The following is a 22,500-nucleotide window of genomic DNA, read 5'->3' as shown; positions in this document are numbered from 1 at the left end:
TGAACAAAACCACTAAAAGCAAACAGATGGATATCCATTTGAGGTACTGGCCCACGGACGACACCGACAGCCATGTCATATCACGGTAGGCCTACTATGGATCACAGTTCATGCTGGATCATTGTAATGTAAGTATTCCAAACAGTCAATTAATTAATTTGTGTGACGGGCTTTGACCCTTGCCCAAAAATCATATTCGAAGTTTGTTTGTTTATTAATATTAATATTCAAATATATTCGAATATTTATAATAATATTTTGACCATTAAATTCCTTCATTGGGCTTCGGGGGGTTTGTTTACCGGCATTGCTATGGTTACCGGTCCTGCGTGTTCCGACGGTTTATTAGGTATCTAATAAATCGCTGTCTAATCCATAGGCTCTAAGCAACGGGAATCGTAATGTATTTCCGCTTATGCTTTATACCGGCAGAGCCGCTTCCGGTTTACCTGGTAACTAAGAAACACAATCAGCTGTGGAGGAGTTATGCCCCCTATATAACATAACTAAGAAACGTCAACATTTCTATATATATATTTTTATACGTTTATATGAATGGATTCGACTGTTTTTCATCGTCAGAAGCAGATGAAAGTAGCGTCGGAGCACTGTAGTGTCCCGTTGTGTTCGGTATCTTCACGATACAACTCCTGTATTAGCATTCATTCCTTTCCGGTGGAGGAAGAGATCAGGAAAAGATGGTTAGTTTACATAAGAAGGAGTAACTTTCAAATAACGAAACATACAAAGGTTTGCAGTGTCCATTTCAAATCAGACTATTTTGTGGAAGGAACAATTAGGAGGCGTCTGAAAAAAGGCGCTATCCCTACAATTTTTGAGTGGAATCGTGAAATGCAGCCACCGAGGATAAGTGTTTGGGAACGACGAGGCCGACCACCGATACCAGAATCAGACATGGAAAGCGCTAATGAAGATATCGTGTGGCATGATTACTGCTCAGCTCCGGAGCCTGCAGCTCTCGACTTGTCACTTGGTCAAAATGAAGAGTTGAAGAGAGAGATAGAGGATCTGCGGGAACAGCTTGAGCAGGCAAAGGTCAATAGTCGCTTTGGCCTCCAAAGATTCTCTGGATCTGATGAGGATATTCGCTTCTACACAAGGTAAGCCCTGAACCTTTTTTTGTGATTATTGATGATGGGTCAGGGGTGCAAACTTGTCACTTTTCGGCGAAATTCACCGTTTTGAAGCCAAAATAGGTTAGAATAACGGTGTTAACGGATAGTACAGTGTCTATGTCGTTGAGTAGTTCAAGTTATCATCTGCCCCGTCTTTTGATGCAATCATTTTAGCTCGGGCATTGGTCGCCCATTATGTATTTATCACTTCACTGGATTGGAAGTCCACTTTCCAGGCTCTCGCACGCCCCCTTCAGTGAGGCAGAGGTTACATTTGCCTACCCTATGTGGTTTTATGACAGATCAGCAAGACTGAATAGGTTCTACACATATGTGTCATACATTACATATTCTATGGATACAAACGTAAAATAAAAGTGTCTACAAATATTTCAGTGATGGTTGGGGTGGCCTGTGCCCTTGCAACATTTAACCCAGGAACGATGTAAAAATAGCCTAGGCCTATTATGTCATAAAACTGCTAAGCCTAGAGTGTTCAGTTGAATTAGTTTAAGACAATAGTAAGTACACAATTACCATAGGCTACAATGCATCATGCCATAAATGTAATAGAATTAATTTTTTTGTAGATTTGCAACCTACAAACATCTGATGGCTTTCTGGGAACAGATTGAACCTTCATGATTCGCGTCACCAGCTCCAAAGCCACCAGGGAGACTTGTCCATCTGTGAAGACCCGGCATGCACTTCCTGCCATCGATGAATTCTTCCTCTTCATGATCCATCTTGCTTTGGGCCTCAAGCAGAAAGACCTGGCTCATCGCTTTCAAGTCCATCAGACCACAGTGAGCCGCATCATAACAACTTGGGCAAACTTCCTCTATCAGGTCTTGGGTTCTGTGCGAATTTGGTTGCCGAAAGAGCAAGTACGAGCCTACTTGCCAGAGGAATTTGAGAGTTTCCGAGACACCCAGGTTATCCTCGATTGTACCGAACTCCGTTGCCAAATGCCTTCGTCTCTGCTATTACAGAGTGAGGTCTTTTCAAATTACAAATCCCACTGCACCTTCAAGGCTTTGATAGGAATGGCACCTCATGGCGTAGTAACTTTTGTGTCAGAACTGTACGCTGGGTCAATCAGTGACCGGGAGCTGTTCAAGCAGTCAGGGATCATCGACGTCCTTACCCCTGACATGGCAGTAATGGTGGACAAGGGCTTCTTAATTGATAACCTGGTACCATGCAAAATCCACAGGCCTGCTTTTTTGACCAAGGGCACACAAATGTCTGTGGGTGAAGTGAGACACACTCAGTCTGTGGCCAGACTCAGGGTGCATGTTGAACGCTTGATCCGGCGGGTGAAGGAACACAAGTTGTTCGATACAGTCATCCCCTTGTCCATTTCTGGTAGCATTAATCAGCTGTTTGCAGTGTCATGTCTTCTAATTAACTATCAGAATGGACCACTTGTCAAGGCATGGGCCCAGTAAGTCTACAGTGTCATTCTTGTCTGTCTAGCCATAAAATCCTTAGGCTATTTGGCATATTGAAATGTTGAAACCAAGTGGTCCTAAATATTTAAATTATAGTGTTGTAAATAGTCTGCAAATGTTCTACTTTTCTTACTATGAATGCCTAATAGGTTTTACTTGTTGATTTTGTCTCACCTGGGATGTCTTGACTTGCACATGTCATTCTGTTAACTATTGGAATGGACCACTTGTCAAATATTGTATATATTCTGCAGTCTGTGTAATTGTACTTACTATATTGGCCTGATGTTTTTTGCTTGCCTTTCTACTTACATTCTTCTTGACCAGTTGGTTCCCATTGTTAAAAAAAAAAAAAAAATCCAACCTTTGACCTCCTTTTCTTGTTGGACCAGCCATAGCTAATCCTGCAATTGCAACAGAGCCTTGTCTTTGGCTGAAGAATAGAATAAAACTTCAGTTTCAGAGTACTTCAAGTGGCATTTCTATTTATTTGAATATTGAAGTCATAAGTTATGCATCACATTTATTATAATATACATACAACATTCCATCACAGTTTAATAAACAAATAAATACATACATACATATCAAGTTATTTTAAGAGCCCATCAACAGTAACTTGAGCTGTATACAGTGTAACAGTAAAACAACAGCAGCAGCAGCATGTGTACTTTATACTAAGTAACAATTTCCATTTGGTATAGACTTGCGAACATGAACAGTACATCAGCTTAGATATTGTATAGACGGCAAATGTAAACATAACAGTTCTTATACTGTATAGTGTTCTTGATAGGTTCAGATATTCTGCTTCTTTGCCCTTCTGGTTAGATACTAAACTGCATTTCGTTGTCTCAGTACTTGTTCTCTGTGCAATGACAATAAAGTTGAATCTAATCTAATCTAAAAAATAGATTTGTAAAAATGAACAATAACATCTGAACTCACTGAACCGATTGAAACTGATTAATGAACTGATTGCAACTGATAACACTTATTGATAGATACTATACAAAGGCATTGGACTGATTTACTGTAAACACTTCTGTAAGTAGTGGTAAAAGAAAAAATTACCTGCTCCGTCTCTAATGGTGTGCATTACATCAAGGTCTTTATAAATACGCTCGACAAACATGTCCTCCTGAGCATAAACAACAAAATCACACCACTCTAGCCCTGTCAGTAGCATCTGACCTTGAACTTGCCAGTAGTACTTGTGCTGCCTCCTGAGTTTCAAAGCACCACCTGACATTTTTAGATAGGGACAGTCTACATAGCTCTGGATATTGGGGCATTTGACCTCAAGGAGACCAAATGGTGGGTTCCCAGAGGGATCAAAGATGACTCCATCAGGAGAACTTCCTAGCCATGGAGCATCAGGATGCACAATGAACCCACAGGGTGAATAGTTGACATTTTTCAGCATGCAATACTCTTTAACAGCACGTGGCTCCATATCAATTCCTCTCCTCATATCCCTGGTCTGCCCAGTTCCCCGGAGAATTCTCTCAGCCAGATTTTCTGCAGATGTATGTCCACGAACATGGCATACCTCATAGAAACGTGCAGATGTCACACGCATTCTTCTCAAGCGATGCCACTGCTGGCACAAACTCTGCATTTGTGTTCCAGCTTCTATCCTGTGGGCCATGTTGAATGACACATCCAGAGACTTCAGGTGCAGACTTTCTTGCTCTGACAGAACATAGGCACAGGATGGCGGTTGAACCCTGTGGCTGTGGATGGGAAGGGAGGGATAAGCAGGAGCAGATGGGATGTTGAAGACTTCCCTTATTGCTGGAGGTTTTTGCTGAAATTACAGTAAGCTCCCTGCCTGGACAGCTCCAAATGCAGACTGGACTAATGGGACATCAGCGGACATGCCCATTGTTGTCACCAAGGGTGCAAGTGAAGGAGGGAAATCTTTGTACACCTCTGAAACTCTCAACATGGCATCCCCATCCACCGCCTTGTAGAGAGAACTTCTGAAAAATATTAACAGTAAGACAAAAAAGTATTAAAGTAAAAAATCACTACACCAAAAGTCTGCCACAACATACAATGGCTTACATGCAAAAACCACCCTGATATCTCACCTGACACAGTCTGCAGTTGAATTTTTGGGTTTTTGAAACTCCATTTCTCCAACTGGGCCTGGCCTCACACCCTGACAGCAGAGACACATTCAAGCTATGAATATGTGTCTACTGTGTGTATCTCATCTGTATTTGTAGGGGGTGGGGTAGTCTTTGTGTGTGTGTGTGTGTGTGTGTGTGACTGTGTATTTATTTATTTGCTATACTGATGGGACCACCAAGAATCACTTAAGGCAAAAATGTTACATGGATGCAATATTATTTATTTTGTAGGCAGTGTGCAATACATGAGGCAGTGTGCAATACAAGATGAACACTTTAAATGACCTACCAGTGTCCTCGGTTTGTGCCAGATCTGCTCTGTGTCTGTGCAGCTGTGCACGGGGGGAACAGCAGGAATGCTTAGCTGTGAATAGTGGGCAGTCTGATACAGGAGTGCAACCAAATGATTGCATAAGGCACAGCCCGCCACACAGGAACAATGGCTGCTCACCAAAACAACTGGTTTTGAGTGTTTTAACACCATCTATACAGAAATAGAAGCTTACATGAGATGTTGATTGACAGCAAAAGCATTAGGCTAACAAGAAATACATTACTGTAGGCTGTTCTATGAAGTTCACACAAAAATATGAAAATGTATTACACATGATACAGGGCATTTGTTTAGCGTTAGATAACCCTAACCCTTACCCTAACCCAACCCTAACCCAACAAGGAGCATCCAGGGATGATTACAGGGGAGTGATGGAAGTGGTGGTTATGGGGGCAGTGTGCTGTATGCATGTTGAGATAAGGCAACAAGCTGTGTATGTAGGGAGGGGTAAAGGGGCTTAATTTAAGATAGCAGATATGATATGTGTGCTTTAATTTAGCTGACAGGTAACTCTATCAGTTTGTCAAACCTAACCATTGCCCTAACAATGACCCTACTCTTAAGTCGTGTGGCTTTTCACTTTTCCTCATTGATCTATGACAGACTGCCCTCACGCTGATCTCTCCTGTCACCTTGTCTCTCAATGACACTGTGAGGAAGGAAGAAGACGAACACACAATACTATAACGTTAACGTTACATTTTGCACAATACCTTGACAGTATCTAAAACAAACTCAAACTTAATATTAGCTGACAAGTCTGTCAGTCATAGTCGATCAAAACAACGAACGTTACCGAACGTTAACTTTAGCCGTCTAATCGTTCAACGCTAGCTAGAAGCTATTACAATGTAGCCTAATGTAACATTTCAGCCTAATGTAACATTTGAACATAATGACTTACCCTCGTAATTATCGATGTAGCTGGCGATATACATCTTAAATCCCTTTTCCCGTTTACTGGAGGGAGTGGTGCAAGACTTCTTCACTAGTCTGTCCACATCGTTACTATTCAGACGAGGTAGGTCTTGAAGACACCGAGTATAGAAGAGAGCCATGTTTGTTGTATTGTGTCTGTCGTTTGTCGCCAAGTGCCGTCCACCTCACCGGAAGTTGGTTTGCCGGTAAAGCCAAACCCGGAATTGTGACGTGCATTGAACCTATACTTCATTCAATGCCTCTTCCGTGGTCATTACAATATTATGAGTAGACTGCGTCGGGTTCTCCGAGGCTCTCCCCCTTGGCCTGCCATAACAGGTTCGAATATTAAGGGCTGCCTAATATTCGTTTGAATTTTGATTTAGTTTTTGATATTCGAATAAGGAAGGTGTGTGTGTGTGTGTGTGTGTGTGTGTGTGTGTGTGTGTGTGTGTGTGTGTGTGTGTGTGTGTGTGAGATCACTGTCAGCCGTGTTTACATGGACACATCTGATCCGCATAGATGTGGAAGAACAGCTCAATCGGAATAGAAAAGGATCATATATTCGCCTCAATCGGAATACAATTATCTGTTCGTAATATAATCTATTCGGCTACAGAAGAGGTGGTGTAGTCCGCTAAAATCAACATGCATACACTTATTCCGATTAGTTTGGGGTTTAACTTAGGAAAGCTGCAGTAGTTTGCATTTGGTCCACTCCGCACTCCAAACTTGACCGCTGTCAAGGACGGTGGATTTATTGCCTGATTCATGTCTTTGTTATCACTCCGTAGTAGTTACAGTAGTCCGGTAACATATCAACCCCAGCGTGTCCGGTTGCTAAGCGACGGGACATGGGTGACTATGGGTGACACGGGGGGTTTCATGTGTTCGCGTATCGTCGTGTCCGCGCGCTTCCGAGATAACTTTGCAAGAGTACTACTACTGCTAGTACTACGGCTACAGTTGATTTGTATAAGTGACTCAATAAATTCCCTTTTCTATCAAATAATTTAACGTCAGCACAGTTCCCCCCAACTCTGAGAGTAAACAGCGACATGCATACAAACTAGTGAGCAGAGAGAAAGACAGAGAGAACGAGGGAGAGAGGGAGGCAGGGAGAGAGAAAGAGAAAAATAAATAGTGGGAGTGAGAGAGAGAGTGGGAGCAAGGGAAGGAGAGAGGGGGGTGTATAGAAAAAGTGAGAGAGTGGCAGATGAAGAATCAGAGAGAATGTGGGAGGGAGAAAGAGTGAGAGTGGGAGAGAAAGAGAGAGGGGAATAGATGGAGAGCAATTGCTAGAGAGAGAGAGAGAGAGAGAGAGAGAGAGAGAGAGAGAGAGAGAGAGAGAGAGAGAGAGAGAGAGAGAGAGAGAGAGTGGGAGAAAGAGAGTGGGAGAAAGAGAGAGGGAGAAAGAGAGAGGGGGGATATCGAGAAAGTGAGAGTGGGAGAGGAAGAACCAGAGAGAGAGCGGGAGATAGAAAGAGTGAGAGTGGGAGAGAGAGAGTGGGAGAAAGAGGGTGAGGGGAATAGATGGAGGGCAATCGCTAGAGCGAGAGACAGAGTGGGAGAGATATAAAGAGAAAGAGAGAGAGAGAGAGAGAGAGATATTTATCAGCAGTAATTTATGTCCCAGTACATTTTAGAGCTGTCACACTGACGAGACGTATCAGACGGGAACATTGAAGGGATTGAAAACAGAATTTGAAGTCATCCAACTGATGGAGCCTGGATGGAGAAATGAAAAGAACGCTATCTAGGAAAGAGGGGTTGCAGAGTCAGGAAATTACCAAGACAGTATGTATCAAAGTAGAGCAGTCACACTGAGTATGAAGCGAGAGAATGTTTTTCAGGGGAAAAAATGGCATAAACGCAGCAGTCAGGGAGATAACATTTAAAACATGCATGATGCAGCCTCTCTGCATAAAGTACAAGGATGTACCAATCGTCTGCATAATCTCCGGGATCAGTGTGTGTTTGTGTGTGTGTGTCTGTGTGTGTTTATGCGTGTGATTGTGTGTGTGTATGTATGCGTGTGTCTGTGTATCTATGTGTGTGTGCGTTGACATCCATCTCTATGGAAATGTGTGTTTGTGGGTAAACATAAACAATCATGATTGTGGGTAAATCCATGCCTCTTCATCACTGGATATTAGGCCCACAATGTTTGGGGAACTCTAAGCGGTGAGCCTTTGTATATGTGGACCTCAATTTGAATCTCATATCGATGGGAACAACCAATCATGTTAATTTCGTTGTGGTGGTTTTGGTCTATGGCTCTGTTTTCCTGCTGAATTTCATTATTTTAACATCACATAACGATCAGAAAATCAATGCCCACTCGAGGTGCTAAAAGCACGAAAAATGATTGGACCACTTTAAACTTCATAGCATTTTGTGGAAAAGGAAGTTCCGTTTTGCATTTGTGTCTGAAATAGTTTATTATTCATCTCATTGTTATACGCAGACAGATATGTGCGGTATGATTTACCAAATGTTCAGACTTTAAGTGAAGAGATATTTGAAGGCCAGCTATCTTTTCTACTGGGTTGCAGCATGTTTTGTTTTCTACATTCTGTCACCAAGGCTTTGCTTTCAAATTTAGCTGTTGCTCCTGTTCAATCCAAGCACTGCAAACACCGCACACTGCTCCGAATATCTTTTTTCATAAATATTTTACGTGTCTAGTTTTGGATTACAGTGCAGTTGATTGTCCTAAATCAAATAGTGTATAATAGATACCACATGAATACAATTACATAGATAACTGAATTCAGCGCTTCAACAAGTGCATATAACTCTTCCTGTTATGCATATCTTTTTTCTTTCAGTATTCATTTAAAAATATGAAGCCCTCAGCGGACCCGATTTGTTATTTCAGAAAGATTGAGTTCATCAGCTTTATCAGAACAGTTTCAGCATTAATCAAATCCAATCATCCATAAGCCCCGTTTTCACAAGGTGCTTCGGATAATGTTACAAACAATGTTGATTTAAAGAATTGCAAGACCTCGGAGTCGGAGAGTCATAAAGTAATAGTAGGCACATCACGGCGATGTTTCATAAAAATGTGCATTCGACACTCCCAATGCTTCTTATTGGCTGAAGGTTAGCGACATATGAGCTTAGCATGTGTCTCAACAATGCTTCCATGAGGGATCCTGTCTGGATGAGATTCTATCACTTGTCAATCAAGATTGAATGTCCACTACCTCCGCAGGGGATTTTCTAGACCGATACAATATTAAATATAACCGCAAGTGGTGATTAACGGGGTCCGAGCAAAATTAAAAGTCAAGAACACAAAAATGGAAGATATATAAATATGGCAAATAATTTTGAAGGAAAGATGTTGATGAAGATGTTCCACTTAATGCAATATTGTGCCTCGGCATTCAGGTGAGCTGCAAAGCAATCGCCGAATGTCATGTTCAGAATGCTATAATCAGATTTGAACTCTCAACCTAAGGATCACCTGTAGAAGGTGATCCTATTGAGCCACTGATAAACCTGAACTGCAACCTCATTCACATGGTCAAAATGTCTATTGATAATAATAATAATAATAATAATAATAATAATAATAATAATAAAAATAATGGATTGAATTTATATAGCGCTTTTCTAGACACTCAAAGACGCTTTACAGTGAACGGGGTACCTCACTAACCACCACCAGTGTGTAGCACCCACTTGGGTGATGTACGGCAGCCAATCTGCGCCAGAACGCTCACCACACACCAGCTTGAGGTGGAGAGTGAGGGAATTAATGAGTCAGACATTTACACAGGAGGGTGATTAGGGGGCCAGATTGATTGAGCCTGGATGGGCCAGGACACCGGGGAAACCCCTACTATTTGCGATAAAATAGTACAGATCTGAAAATTTGCACTGTTAATGGTATCCACCTAATGATAGCCGTATGGTAGTTATACAATAACAAAATGGTCATTTAGGCAAAGTGGGTTGAGACTGTGGACGTTTGGCTTTTCTATGAAATTGTGGGAAATGTAAACATTTTTAGAGCAGAAGACCAGGTTGAAAAAGATGCATCTGATTTTAGAGATTAATATGATGAAAGAACTTTGAGTCCAGGTCAATCTAGTAAGGACAAATAAGGCTAGTTCATAATTTTTTCAATTAGCGCCACCTTTGGGTGTAGTACCACAATTTGGGTTTATGGCTAGTGAGGGGTATTGGTATCCACCTAATAATAGTATAATAATAGTAATAAAAATAATAGTAGTTTTTTATACAATAACAAAATGGTCATATAAGAAAAATGGTCTAACTGCTCCAACTTTATTGGCAAATATTTCTCAAATGGAACTAAATGAAAAAAATTCTGTTTGATGACTGAGGCTTGGTCTAATGATTTTGCGATTTTGGTGAATTTTTGATTATTTTTGTAGCCTGTGAGTCTTTTTATCATTTTTGGCTTTAAAACGAAATTGTGGAAAAAGTAAACATTTTTATAGGGTTTTATAGATGCATCTGATTCTAGAGATTAATATTATTATTAGTATTCATGATTCTTTACAATAGTGCCATCTGTTGGTGCAGTACCACAAATTTGGGCTTATGGGTAGTGGGGGTCATTGGTAACCATATCTGAACATTTCAAGAGTTTTTCGACTTACGGTATAGGCTCCAGTATTACTTTTACAGAATTTGAGGGAAAAAGAAAACGGTACAGCAACAATAGGGGACCAAGAAGGTTCGCTGCTCGGACCCCTAATTATGATACTAAATGATAATTGTATGATAATATGTGAAAGGAAAACCGTAGGTGTTTCTAGGAAGGGGTGCTAGAGCAATACTGATGGCCCTGTCAGGGTTCACAAGTCATTGACTTGTGTTCTGATAGGTGTCAGTCCTCTTGGTTTATACTCATATTCAGAAGATATAAGTTAGAGAATTTCATAATGGGACTTTGATTGGCTGAGCAGGGAATCTAAATTTGATGTGTGCTTTGACGACTTCACATTTTCAAATATTTCAAACCCTAAATTATTCATCACCGTTTACAACTCCATACAACTCTCCTTTTTCATCACTGAACATGGAGCGTCGTGGAACTCCTACAAACGATTTTCCGCCTCTGATCAGCATATGAAAAGAAAACATTTACAGACTTCAAGATTTGTCTGACAGCTGGCTCCCGGCCACAGGCCGATCCTGATTAAACACAATAACACAGCCATGAGGTTCTTGTGAAAACTTTCAGTTCATTGTTCCCTAATCACGTGGGTAATTATACCATGTGGCAGGAATTGTGTTCAGCTTACAGGAACATGTAGACATTAGGATTCCTGATAGGTTGTAGCGACGAGGCGTGCGTGTGTGCCTCACACGTGCACATCAGCGATACCAACAAATACCTTTTGCGTTTTCCTTTTTTTGGGTCGTCATTTCGACAACACAGGTATTGAGTTAAACACACAAAAGGAAAATAAAATATATATTTTTATTCCAACCCACCATTTGCAAACCCATTTGTGTCAGCTGACAGTAGACACAAAGGTAAACAACCCATTTAGTTGTTAACGATTCGTTGGCACCATCGCAGGCGTCGTTGTGTTTATCCAACGCAGTGAGCCGAACAGGTAAACAGATCGACAAACGTTCGACTGTAGTGCTAGCCAGCAGCGTCAAGAATGTCAGCACTCTATGGCCCTTGTGTTTACACACAAGTGTTTTTGAATCAAATTGCATATTGAAGGCCGCCGTCTAAACAGGCGGAAAAACTTGTACGAGAGAAGTGTCTCACACCTACCACAGGCTCAAGGATTTTCGCATGAAAGGAGAACAACAACAAATACACAATCAATTATATGTTTTTTAACTGAGAAATTGACAAAGGGCCGACCGAAGAGTAAATTAAACCGAAAGCCCTCAGTCTGAAGAGGTTCCATCTCTCTCGCCCTCTCGCCTCTTGTCTTCAACGAGCTGGGATGCTCGAAATTCCTCCCTCCCCCTAATTTTTGGATGTCATTATGGATGTCCCCATAATGTACCCACTCCAGATGATCTCTAATCACGACTGAACGCCTGGAACGGAATGCTTCTAATGTACGTTATCGGGAAGGGAAAGGTAGGAATTTGGAGCTGCGGTGCTCGAAATTCCCTACTACTTTAATATTTGAACACATTTTAAGAATGTGAAAATTGCTTTTAAAAAAAACGAGAGCATTTCTTCAAAAATGGAGGATAATGATTTTTGCATATTAAACACGCAGTGCATCAACATGAGTTCACATCAAGGACAGCACGTTTCTGAGTGCATGAATTTGAGCCTCCCTCAAGTGCTCTCCGTGGTTCTGAAATGTATTTGTCCATGGTCCTGATCTCCTCTCAGCTCCTGTCCTCTCCTCGCCTCATCTGTCCTCCCTGTCCTCTCCTCTTCCCTCCCGTCCCATCCCCTCCTCTTCTGTCCTCTCCCCTCCTCTCATGTCATTTCCTCTCCTCTCCTTTTCTCTCCTCTCCTTCACACCCTTTCCTCTCCTGTCCTCTCCTTTCCTCTTCTTTCCTTTCCTTTCCTTTCCTCTCATTTCCTCTCCTCTTCAATTCCCTCCTCTCTCCATTTCTCCTCTCCTCATCGCTCTTCATCCCTCCTCTCCTCATCTCTCCTTTTCTCTTCTCTCCTCCCCCCTCCTCTCCTGTCATATCTGTTCTCCTTTCCTCCACTCTCTTCTCATCTCCCCTCTCCTCTCCCCTACCCTCCTCTCTCCATCTCTCCTCTCCAAACACACTTTATAACCAAGATTGAGCACCTGGCCATGACTTTATTGTCAGTTGAGTCCATGCTCTCTTTAAGAGGTGACTTTAAAAGACGGCTGTCGTTCTCATGCTCCTGCTGACCACTTGGGTCCGATACTTCTATCTGGTCTGTTTGGCTGATGTTTAGGTATAATGTTGATCTGTCCTCTCTTTAATGTTCTTATTATTCATTATACTTCTATTTTGTTTCTCTTCTATAGTGTCAGGTAACTTACTTTCAAAATGTAATACATTACATATACCTTATTACTTAAATTTAAATTAATATGTTACGTATTACTCAATACTTTTGCATTACTTTTAGCTACATACAGTTAACAGACAGGTACACACACATAAAGCCTTATTGTCTATGGTTACCCCAAACACTCTCTGTCACATCCTCTGTATTCCAAACGTTGATGGTAGTAAATCATCATGTTTTCTTTTAACACTAGGTCGATTTTCCTTTGGAGAAGCGGGCAGGTGCTGGCAGCTATATGTTTGTGTGCCCCACCAGGGGTTAAGGGGACAGACAGAGCTCCGCCAAGCCTTGAATTATTAATAGAGCTGCAGATAAAAGTCTTGTGTCCAGTAGCAACCAAAAGGACACGCCTCCTAACACATGTGCAAGTGTGCACACACACACAGGCGCACATACACGCTCACACAGACACGTGCACACACACACATGCACACACACACACACACGCACACACACTCAGGTACAGTCCTGCCTTGCACAGGTGCACACACACACACACACACACACACACACACACACACACACACACACACACACACACACACACACACACACACACACACAAAGAAGTCTGTCAGGCCTGAAACGGTTACATTCATGTTGTTCCCAAACATTTATCGCTAGGCAGAGTCAGGGTCACTGGGAAGGGTGGGTGAAAAGACCGGATGAAACTGTCTGTTGCCTGAGCGAACGGTGACGGGATTGGACAGTGACACATATTGGCCAGACTGTCACTGCAACTTTATTGGTTGGTAGTTTGCTGAGACAGCAACGTACCAGAAGTCTAGCACGGGATCCATCAATACCGAGAGAATCACAGTAGAGAGAGATTGTGGGAGACAGTGAAAGAGATAAAAAATACACACAGAGAGAAAGAGAGAGAGAGAGAGAGAGAGAGAGAGAGAGAGAGAGAGAGAATGTATGAGTCAGGAAGAACAGGATGTGAGATATTAAGAATGAATGCCGTGTGACATGCAGGACCTATTCATTCCCTTTAATGAGGGCAGAAGCCAAAGTCGCCCAAGCATGAGAAGAATGCCTGGACTTGTCTAGATCTCATCTGTGCTCTAAAAAGAGGAATAAGTGTTCAATTTATTTAATATGTGTTCTACCTGCCAGATACCTATGTAGATATTTGTCCTTAGTTTCAGACTACTGTAATTTGCAAAAATGAAGTCCCTTCACTTGTTGTTGTTGTTGTGTGTGTGTACTTTATTGTGTGTACTCGCCCGATTCTATCATACTTTGTAATTGTGTGCGTGCGGGCAGGGTGGCCTTGGACATCTCACAGGGTGGCTCATGCGAGAAAGGATAAACACATCACGTCTAGCCGTACTACAGAGGAAAGGATTTAAAGGCACATTGGTTCCCTGGGACATTGCCGGCGTCTGTTAATTTGCATGTTTGTGAGCTTTAAGCCCCACACCCTCTCGGTTACATTTTTCTAAGTGACAGACTATATATTATATATATATATATGCTCAACCATATCACATGTTATTAAAAACATCAGTTAGCGAGGAGCTTCATCACACAGAGAGCTGTCTGTGATGCTAAGCTGACACTGTAAACAAACAGCTGAGACAGTGTTGATTTGAAACCTTAACAGGCACTTTGTCTAAGAACATTGGTGTCCTGACAGGCTGTTTAATCTTGTCTTCCCACCGGCTATGGGAAAGGTTTACTAGTGCTGGCCCGGGTTTGGCTTCTGCTTTAGCCAATAACCTGCTTACAGGACCCTGCCCCCCCAAGCGACACGATTGGTCAACATGCACATGAAGCCAAACAAGGCAAAACACCAGTCAGACATGAGCTCGTCTTGCATTTGTGACACTAATTACACTTTACACTTAATTTATAATTTATATTGTTTGCACCGTCTGTTTTGTTTTCCCTGTTTGCTGTTGTTTCTTCTGTTTGTCTTGTCTTGTCCTTACTTTAGCATTTAGTCTAGCATATAGGCTACCTTAGCGTCTTTTTGTTTGAATTAGTACTTTACTAACTCTATTTTTATTGTAGTGTATTGTATTTTTATCCTGTGTCTGTCCACTGCTAATGGGCTGTTGCAACAAACAAATTTATCCTACAGGGGATTAATAACTGTTTATCTAATCTAACTACCGAATTGTAAATAGCAACGTACGCGTGTGAGCGTGCTAGCGTTAGCATGCTAGCGTTAGCAGCTACTCACCGATATCCCAGGACGTGGAGCCGTCGATCTCTCTGCGGCCGATGAAGTACCAGACGCAGGCCATCCAGTGGGCCAGCAGGGCGAACATGGACATGAGCAGGGTGAGCACCACAGCGCTGTACTGGGAGTAGCGCTCCAGCTTCTGCAGCAGCCTCAGCAGCCGCAGCAGCCTCACCGTCTTCAGCAGGTGAACGCCAAAGTACTGTCGATGGTGGTGATGGGGGGAGAGGGGGTGTTAGGGTGCGACAGCTTGACACACAACCCAATACCTCGTTAATAACTTGTTGAAAACCGTTTTGGATCGGAACACTGATAACATTTTTTTCCTTTAAGATTATAGTCTTTAATTTAATAGCAGGGTGTCTATAGCGACAGGCCGCATAATTATGCCGCATAATTACCCCTGCATTTTTATTTTACTTTTACTTTGTTAAATCTTATCTCACGCACTGCACTTATTTCATTACAGCAATGCAAAGTTTGGGGTGTGTTAGAAAGGTCTGAGAAAAGCCTTGATTTCAGTAGTCGTGTATCCAAGAAAAAGAGGTTAGTAAAAAGTGTGCGATGTTTACTGTGGTTCTTAATGGTGTGCATCAAAATGTTATTGCCCCTCAAAGGCACAAAGCGCTTCACACCCGTTCTAGAGATATGAAAACCCTCCAGAGGGCATGCGTGTGTACTCTGTGTTGTGAATACATTTGAAGTGCTGCGTGTTTGGCAACACCAATATTAATCAGTGGTGTCTCCCACAACAGCTGGTTTAAGGAGTGCTGGCTCCTTGCCGCCTGTTTGGCTGATGTGCAAACTAACCGATCCAGTTCAATGCCGATGCGATCATGCAGCCATATTTCCCCCCTTTGTGAGCTCGGCTCTCTGCCAGCTGTCTATTAGTGAGGACATTGAATGTGTGCTGTTGAGGATCTCATCAAAGGAAGAAAATATGAAAGGCTTTTCTTCTTATTGCGTTTTTTAACCAATAGAACGCATTAATGTGTCGTGGAGACGATTCGTTTTTGCAGTTATGTTTCCGAACTCAACACACACACACACACACACACACACACACACACACACACACACACACACACACACACACACACACACACACACACACACACACACACACACACACACACACACACACACACTGTCCATCCCCAGGAGAGGCCTAATGGCATGTAGGAGGTGGCTGACTCACCACACTGACGTTGAAGGCGTAGAGAAGGTCAAAGGGCAGGGCAGCGATGAGGTCAACAAAGAGCCAGGTGGTGACGTAGTGGACGCAGATGGAGCGGGCGTCGTACACCACCTGGCCCGACGTGCTGACAAAGGTGGTCCGGAAGTTCAGCAGGATGTCTGTAAGAGTGACCGCACCACACACACATTGATGTTGAAATTCACTCCTGTTGATGACTTGAGCAGAGATAAAGTTATTAACACGTTTCGAGTTTCGTGGTTCATTTGACCGCTTCTAATGAGCATGTGTATTTATTTGAAATTTGCATTTTTTTCATGCCATAAAATGCTTCACAGGCCATTAAATTATGATCAAAATAATACCGGTAGGAAAGAGAGAAAGACCGACAGACAGACGGACGGAGACAGATAGAAGGAAAAGAAGAAACAAAGAAAGAAGGTCAAGAAAGATAAAAAGAAAAAATGTAAGAAAAGCTGAACTGATAACTAAATTGTTGCTTGGTGATGTATGGGCCTTTTCTTAATCCCTTGTCTTTATACTCTTAGTATCCATGGATTCTGTACTTTACGTGAAAAAATACACATTTATGATGGATGTAGCCAAATAATTTATGTCTGCTAGTCATAATAAGCCACGAGAAGAAAGTAATGAAAGGATTGGAATGCCCAAAGATATTTTACACGGAAATTGTAATATCGTTACTCTCACACTGTACATGAACCAATAGGATAGGAGAGGTGGCATTCATCGACATCAGCATTCATCATTAATACAAAATGGATTGATCAATAATTTAAACCATTTCAGGATAAAAACGGAGTGGGAGTTAGGGATGGCTACTCATTGTTGTGGACAATCGGGGTGTGTTTCTGAACAGATGGGACCAGTCAGCTAAATGGGCTATCGACTGACAAGATTCAGCTGTTTAACTGCCCTGAGGATTAGCATGAGACAGGGGTGGAGTTTGTCATGTAATTCGATTGCCAGGCTTATTGACATCTTCAGTGCAAGGTCGTTAAGGGTTCCCGTCCACTGTGCAGCCCTTGCAGAACCACCCTACAGACACCCAGACTACCAAATGTTTTCTGGGAAATAAGTGAACAGTGATAAGTAATGTTTTATTGAGGATGGCTCATGTCCCTTGCTCCATGTGTTTGCGCTATTACAGATAATATTATGCAACAGCCACCTTTACGACGTGTCTGAGTCTAATGTGGGTTTGTGATGTGTTTACTGCCTTGCCGTTGGCATTAGTGGTGGCTAATTAGGCAAGTGAGACATCTTTGCATTGTTTCAAATTATTTTTCATTTGTTGCATGGTCCTGCCTCGCAGCACCTGATAGCACCTGAGAACGCACAAGTTTAACATCGTCTTTCTTACGAATTCACCTTAACAGGTTGTTTATCAGGGCCTTGGCTGAGTGACAAGGTATGGAATCATTCAAATACAATTGAGAGTGGATCAATGGAATCCAGCCCTTTTTAGATGAAAACAATTGGATCGGCCAAAGCAGACATTTCCTAAGCCCACAGAATAGACCAACGGAGCATAAGATGAATACAACCGCATGCCAGGTATTGTTTGCTTCTCTCTCAGTTCCCCGGCCCAACCGTTGTGGATCTAGATCACAGACCAATATTACACAGTTGGGGTGTGATGACGAAACCATTCAAGAGGAGTGTAAAAATTCTATATAGGCCTTTGCTATTTGAATGCATCAAATATATATTTGTTCAATATTACATTTGAACACATTGAAAAGAGTACTAAATGCATGAAGAAATTAATATTTTGAAAGATGTTATAGCCCCCCCCCTCCCCCCACACACTCACACACCATCTAAAAAGGGAAGCCCCGCTCACATAAAAATGAAACTCTGCTTTCAAGTCAAGTCTCCAAAATACAACAATATCTCTCCAAAAAGAATAGGTATAGGGAAGCATTATGTGTGTGTGTGTGTGTGTGTGTGTGTGTGTGTGTGTGTGTGTGTGTGGGTTGTGCTCTCGTACCGAGCATGAAGAGGATCTCCACCAGGATGTCGCTGACACTGGGGGGGCTCCGCGAGCCGCCCCCGCTGCCCTCGTCCCGCCCCCCCACCACGGTGAAGCACACGTTATAGGGCACGGTCACCGCCACGTAGAAGGTGGCCAGCAGGATCAGCCAATCCCAGCCGGCTTTGAAGGCGCCGTAGTGGAGCAGGATGAAGCGGGACTTCTGGATGGCGGCGACCTTGTACTCTGGGATGGGCGGCTTGTCGCCAAACATGTTCTGGATCCGGACAAAAGGGAATCGGAATTTCACCCACAACACGCGATGTGTGAAGTGTGTATTCTCTACCTCTCTCTCTCTCTCTCGCCTGCTCTCTCTCTCTTCTTTGGTTTCACCTTGTGTCTTCACTCCCTCTCCACTCACTCTTCTCTCCCTTCCTGTCTTTCTCTCACACACTCTCACACAGACCTGCGTTCCCTCACTGGATTTCTTAATTTGTTGTTAAGTGCTTTTTGCTGACAGGGGACAATGACAATACAACCACACACACACACACACACACTTTGCTTTTGATGCCCTACATCCTTGAAACAACATGTTGCAGTACTTGAGTCAAACATGCACAGACTAGACAATACGTACACATGCACACACACACACACACACACACACACACACACACACACACACACACACACACACACACACACACACGATGAGCATCCATTATTCATAAATAGTCTGAAGTCTTATTTGTGAGATGAGTGTTAGAGTGAATGCTGCTGCTGACCTTAATATCAGAGACTTCTACTGCAACACGATAATATCGATCATTCTATCCAAGCTTATCGTGACACTATTGAATTTTTCTCACGGTTGAAGCTGTCCTTGCGACGATGTCTGACATTTGGCCTGTCAGCCTCTTTGTGTGTATTTGTGTGTGCATGTACGCACTGCACTCGAGTTGAGGGGGGATTAGGGGGGATGGCATCCCCCTTTGGAATTAAAATGATCAAAATTCTGAAACAGCCATCCCCCCTTCCCATCCCCTGTTATTGTATCAATTAATGTGGAAATATTACCGCTATTTCATTATAGTGGTTTCCTTTTTCAATTCGGCGCAACGTTACTTTTCCCAGGGACAGATTTGACAGCGACACTACATTCTCGGGCAGTATGCTATTGCGCAAGCACACAGGCACGCTTGCTGCGCACCTGCGTACTTGCGCAATAGTGCCTTCACGAGCTCTCATTCCACACCGTACGAGACAGAGGGTGTGTTCGAAACCGCCTACTTGCTTACTGCTTACTACCTACTAAATATTTGGCTTACTTCTCGAATCCTTAAATAATGATTGAGTAATCCATTTGAGTAATCGACGTTCAGAAGACCTTCCTCAGATGACGTGAATCAAATGACGTGTCAATAACCTACCGGCCGGGCGCCGTTAATAAATATTATAAATAAACATATGAACGTCACATTTAACGTCACAGTACACCTTCAACCTAAGGATTTGCGGTGATATGTTAAAACAATTATTAAACAATTATTAAAAGCACTGCTGCTGCGGCTCCCCGTTTAGCGCCATTGCTTCCACTGTTCTTTTGAATAGACGCAGTGCATTCTGGGGCGGTTGAGTACGTCTAGTAAGATAGCGATGCTTACTCAAAATCTTTCCGGAAGTAGAAGACACTCGGATACTACTCCTTTACCTAAACTCGCTTACTAAGTTCTCGCTTACTCAATTTGAAGTAGGAGTAGTAAGCAAGTACGCGGTTTCGAACACACCCAGACACAGCGTGAAGCTGTCTCTGCATCTCAGACATCGCTTCCGCAGGCAACTCTGTCCACTTTTCTCCCTTTCATTCCAACCCGTAAGCAACGCTAGTCTCCCTTCTCTGCCGAATGAATTTTTGAAAAAAAAAAAAAAGAATCAGTTTTTAAAATCCTTAAAAGTGATGCATGCCTCCGAACCGTGTGAGCGTCCGATCAGCTGCGTTTTCGGGGATAAAATAAGAGCGTTGACAGTAGTCATCGCTCTTATTTTATCCCAAAAAATATATAATAATACATTATTATATACACACCGTTGGTCTCCCACTATATGCGCTGTCATCAGCACAAATGATCTGCCCCTAAAAGTTAAAATCCACCATCCCCCCTGGCCTTTTTTTACAACTCGACCGCTATATCTGTTATGTCCTTGTGGATCATTGTGTGCGTGTATGTGTTTGTGTGCCACTTAGGTCGTGCAGCACCAAAGTGGGTGCGAGACACTGATAGTGGATAAGGTGTCATAACCCTCTCCCTACACACACACACACACACACACACACACACACACACACACACACACACACACACACACACACACACACGCAAACACACACACACCCACACACCCACACGCAAACACACACACACACACACACACACACACATGCAGACACACTCACCATGTAAAGCATTTGGTACCCTGAGAAGTGCTGTATAAATTCAATGAATAATTCTCATGGTGTGCGGGAAGGAGTCACTCACGTTGTTGAGCTTCAGCTTGCTCTTGTCTTGTTTCTGCAGGTGTCCGGACAGGTGGTAGAGCACCGCGCGGCTGCGCCGCCGGTTAGCATTGAACCCCGGGGGCCGTGTCACCTGGTGCACCTTCAGGCCCGTCTCCTCGTCTGGTGTGGTGGGGTCAGACGTAGGGGTGGTGGTATTAGGGTGGGCTAGGTGCGGCGTGGCTGGGGGGCTATCCTGGACCTTAATGTCATTCACGCACAGCAAAGCTCTTTATACGTGGGTTCATTTGGGTTTGGAAGAAGTCTCTGTCACTTGGCTCTGTCATTGTTTTGGTAAAGCTTTTTAAATATGGGCATGAAATTGATGCACAGCTCTCTTTTTTTTAAGGAAAATCATAATGTCTGGATTTAATATGATTTAAAGGAACAGTAGGCAATGATAATTGAGTCAAGCTTAGGAATTACCTCATAACGTTAGCAGCTATCTGTAAAACCAATGTTCTGCAGAAAACTCAGAGTATAGTGCTTATAGAAATCTGTAGAGTGCTTATGGCTGTTCTGTCACAAATAGTTTCCTGTTGGTTGCGACCGGGGCCCAGGATAAGGTGTGGCTGTGTAACCAAAGCATAAAGAGCAACAACAGAAAAGCCTAAATATCTAAACATCCCATAATGATTGGTATGAAATGACTGAACCATAAACACCATCACCCATTCATCGCTCCTCCTGGCAAAGGATTAAGGGAAACCACGGATTATTAACCCGCCCCCACACAGACAAAGAAAAATAATCTTTCTTGTTGTTCTCTTTCCAGTTTACAATTGCCATTAGCGGTGCGGTCCCTGACGGTATGATAGCATTTCCTCCTCGCTGTATACCCACCCTTCTAACTGAATTGGCTTTCATTCTCGCTCAAGAAATTACATTTGTTCAGCACATCCAGGATTGATTTCAAATGGCTGTGTATACGGGAACACAAGACCCCCATATCCCGCAGACCCTCTTGTCCTTTATCTATCTGAATTAAATTGGATGCCAGAAATCAGCGTGGGAACGATGGAGAAATGCTGGAAAATACATAGTTGGCAATATGTTCAACTCTACTCTCTTGCTCTCACTCTCTCTCTCTCCTTAATCCCCCTCTATCTCTCTTCTTTGGTGTCTACTCTACGTCGGCATTTCTGCATTAACTCACTCTTCCTCACTCACTCCTCCTGTCACCATTTTCTCATTTATGACAGAAAAAAGTAAGAAGTTCTTCCATGAATGCTACTTTTTCTAGGCACAGATATAACTTAATTTGCTGGACCTAGATTGCAAGGTACTACTTGACATTCCTTTCATCGTATGGTAGACGTAATCCAGAGAACCTTCACCATACTGTAACTCAATACATTTACAACATGGCTGGCCCTAGTGAGAATCCAGCCATATCCAAACTTAGGTCCACCACACTGAGCTCTAGTCTGGACTGGGGGGTGTTTGGTTTTTGGTACTGACCTGTTTCACCCCCCAGCTCAGGGTCCTGGTCCTTCTTGTTTTCGGTGATGTCCTTGTGGGACACCAGGAACAGCACCACCTCCCCCTTCTCATTCT

At 42.8% G+C, this 22,500-nt stretch overlaps 1 protein-coding gene across 1 annotated transcript in view; it reads right to left on the bottom strand.

Annotated features, from left to right (window-relative positions):
- kcnh3 (potassium voltage-gated channel, subfamily H (eag-related), member 3) overlaps positions 1–22,500 on the bottom strand; it is a 112,518-nt gene that overhangs the window by 24,294 nt on the left and 65,724 nt on the right. The window contains exons 3-7 of the mRNA XM_030342647.1: positions 22,405–22,500; positions 20,927–21,066; positions 18,405–18,663; positions 16,394–16,551; positions 15,196–15,397 (exon numbers count right to left, since the gene is read on the bottom strand). The exon at positions 22,405–22,500 is cut by the window's right edge and continues 39 nt beyond it. Of these exons, the coding sequence (XP_030198507.1) occupies positions 15,196–15,397; positions 16,394–16,551; positions 18,405–18,663; positions 20,927–21,066; positions 22,405–22,500 (855 nt within the window). The remainder of the gene's footprint in view (positions 1–15,195; positions 15,398–16,393; positions 16,552–18,404; positions 18,664–20,926; positions 21,067–22,404) is intronic.

Source organism: Gadus morhua, chromosome 20, assembly GCF_902167405.1.
Source record: "Gadus morhua chromosome 20, gadMor3.0, whole genome shotgun sequence".
Lineage (NCBI taxonomy): Eukaryota > Metazoa > Chordata > Actinopteri > Gadiformes > Gadidae > Gadus > Gadus morhua.
Note: the sequence above shows the minus strand (reverse complement) of the source record. Positions and strands in the feature narration are given on the sequence as shown.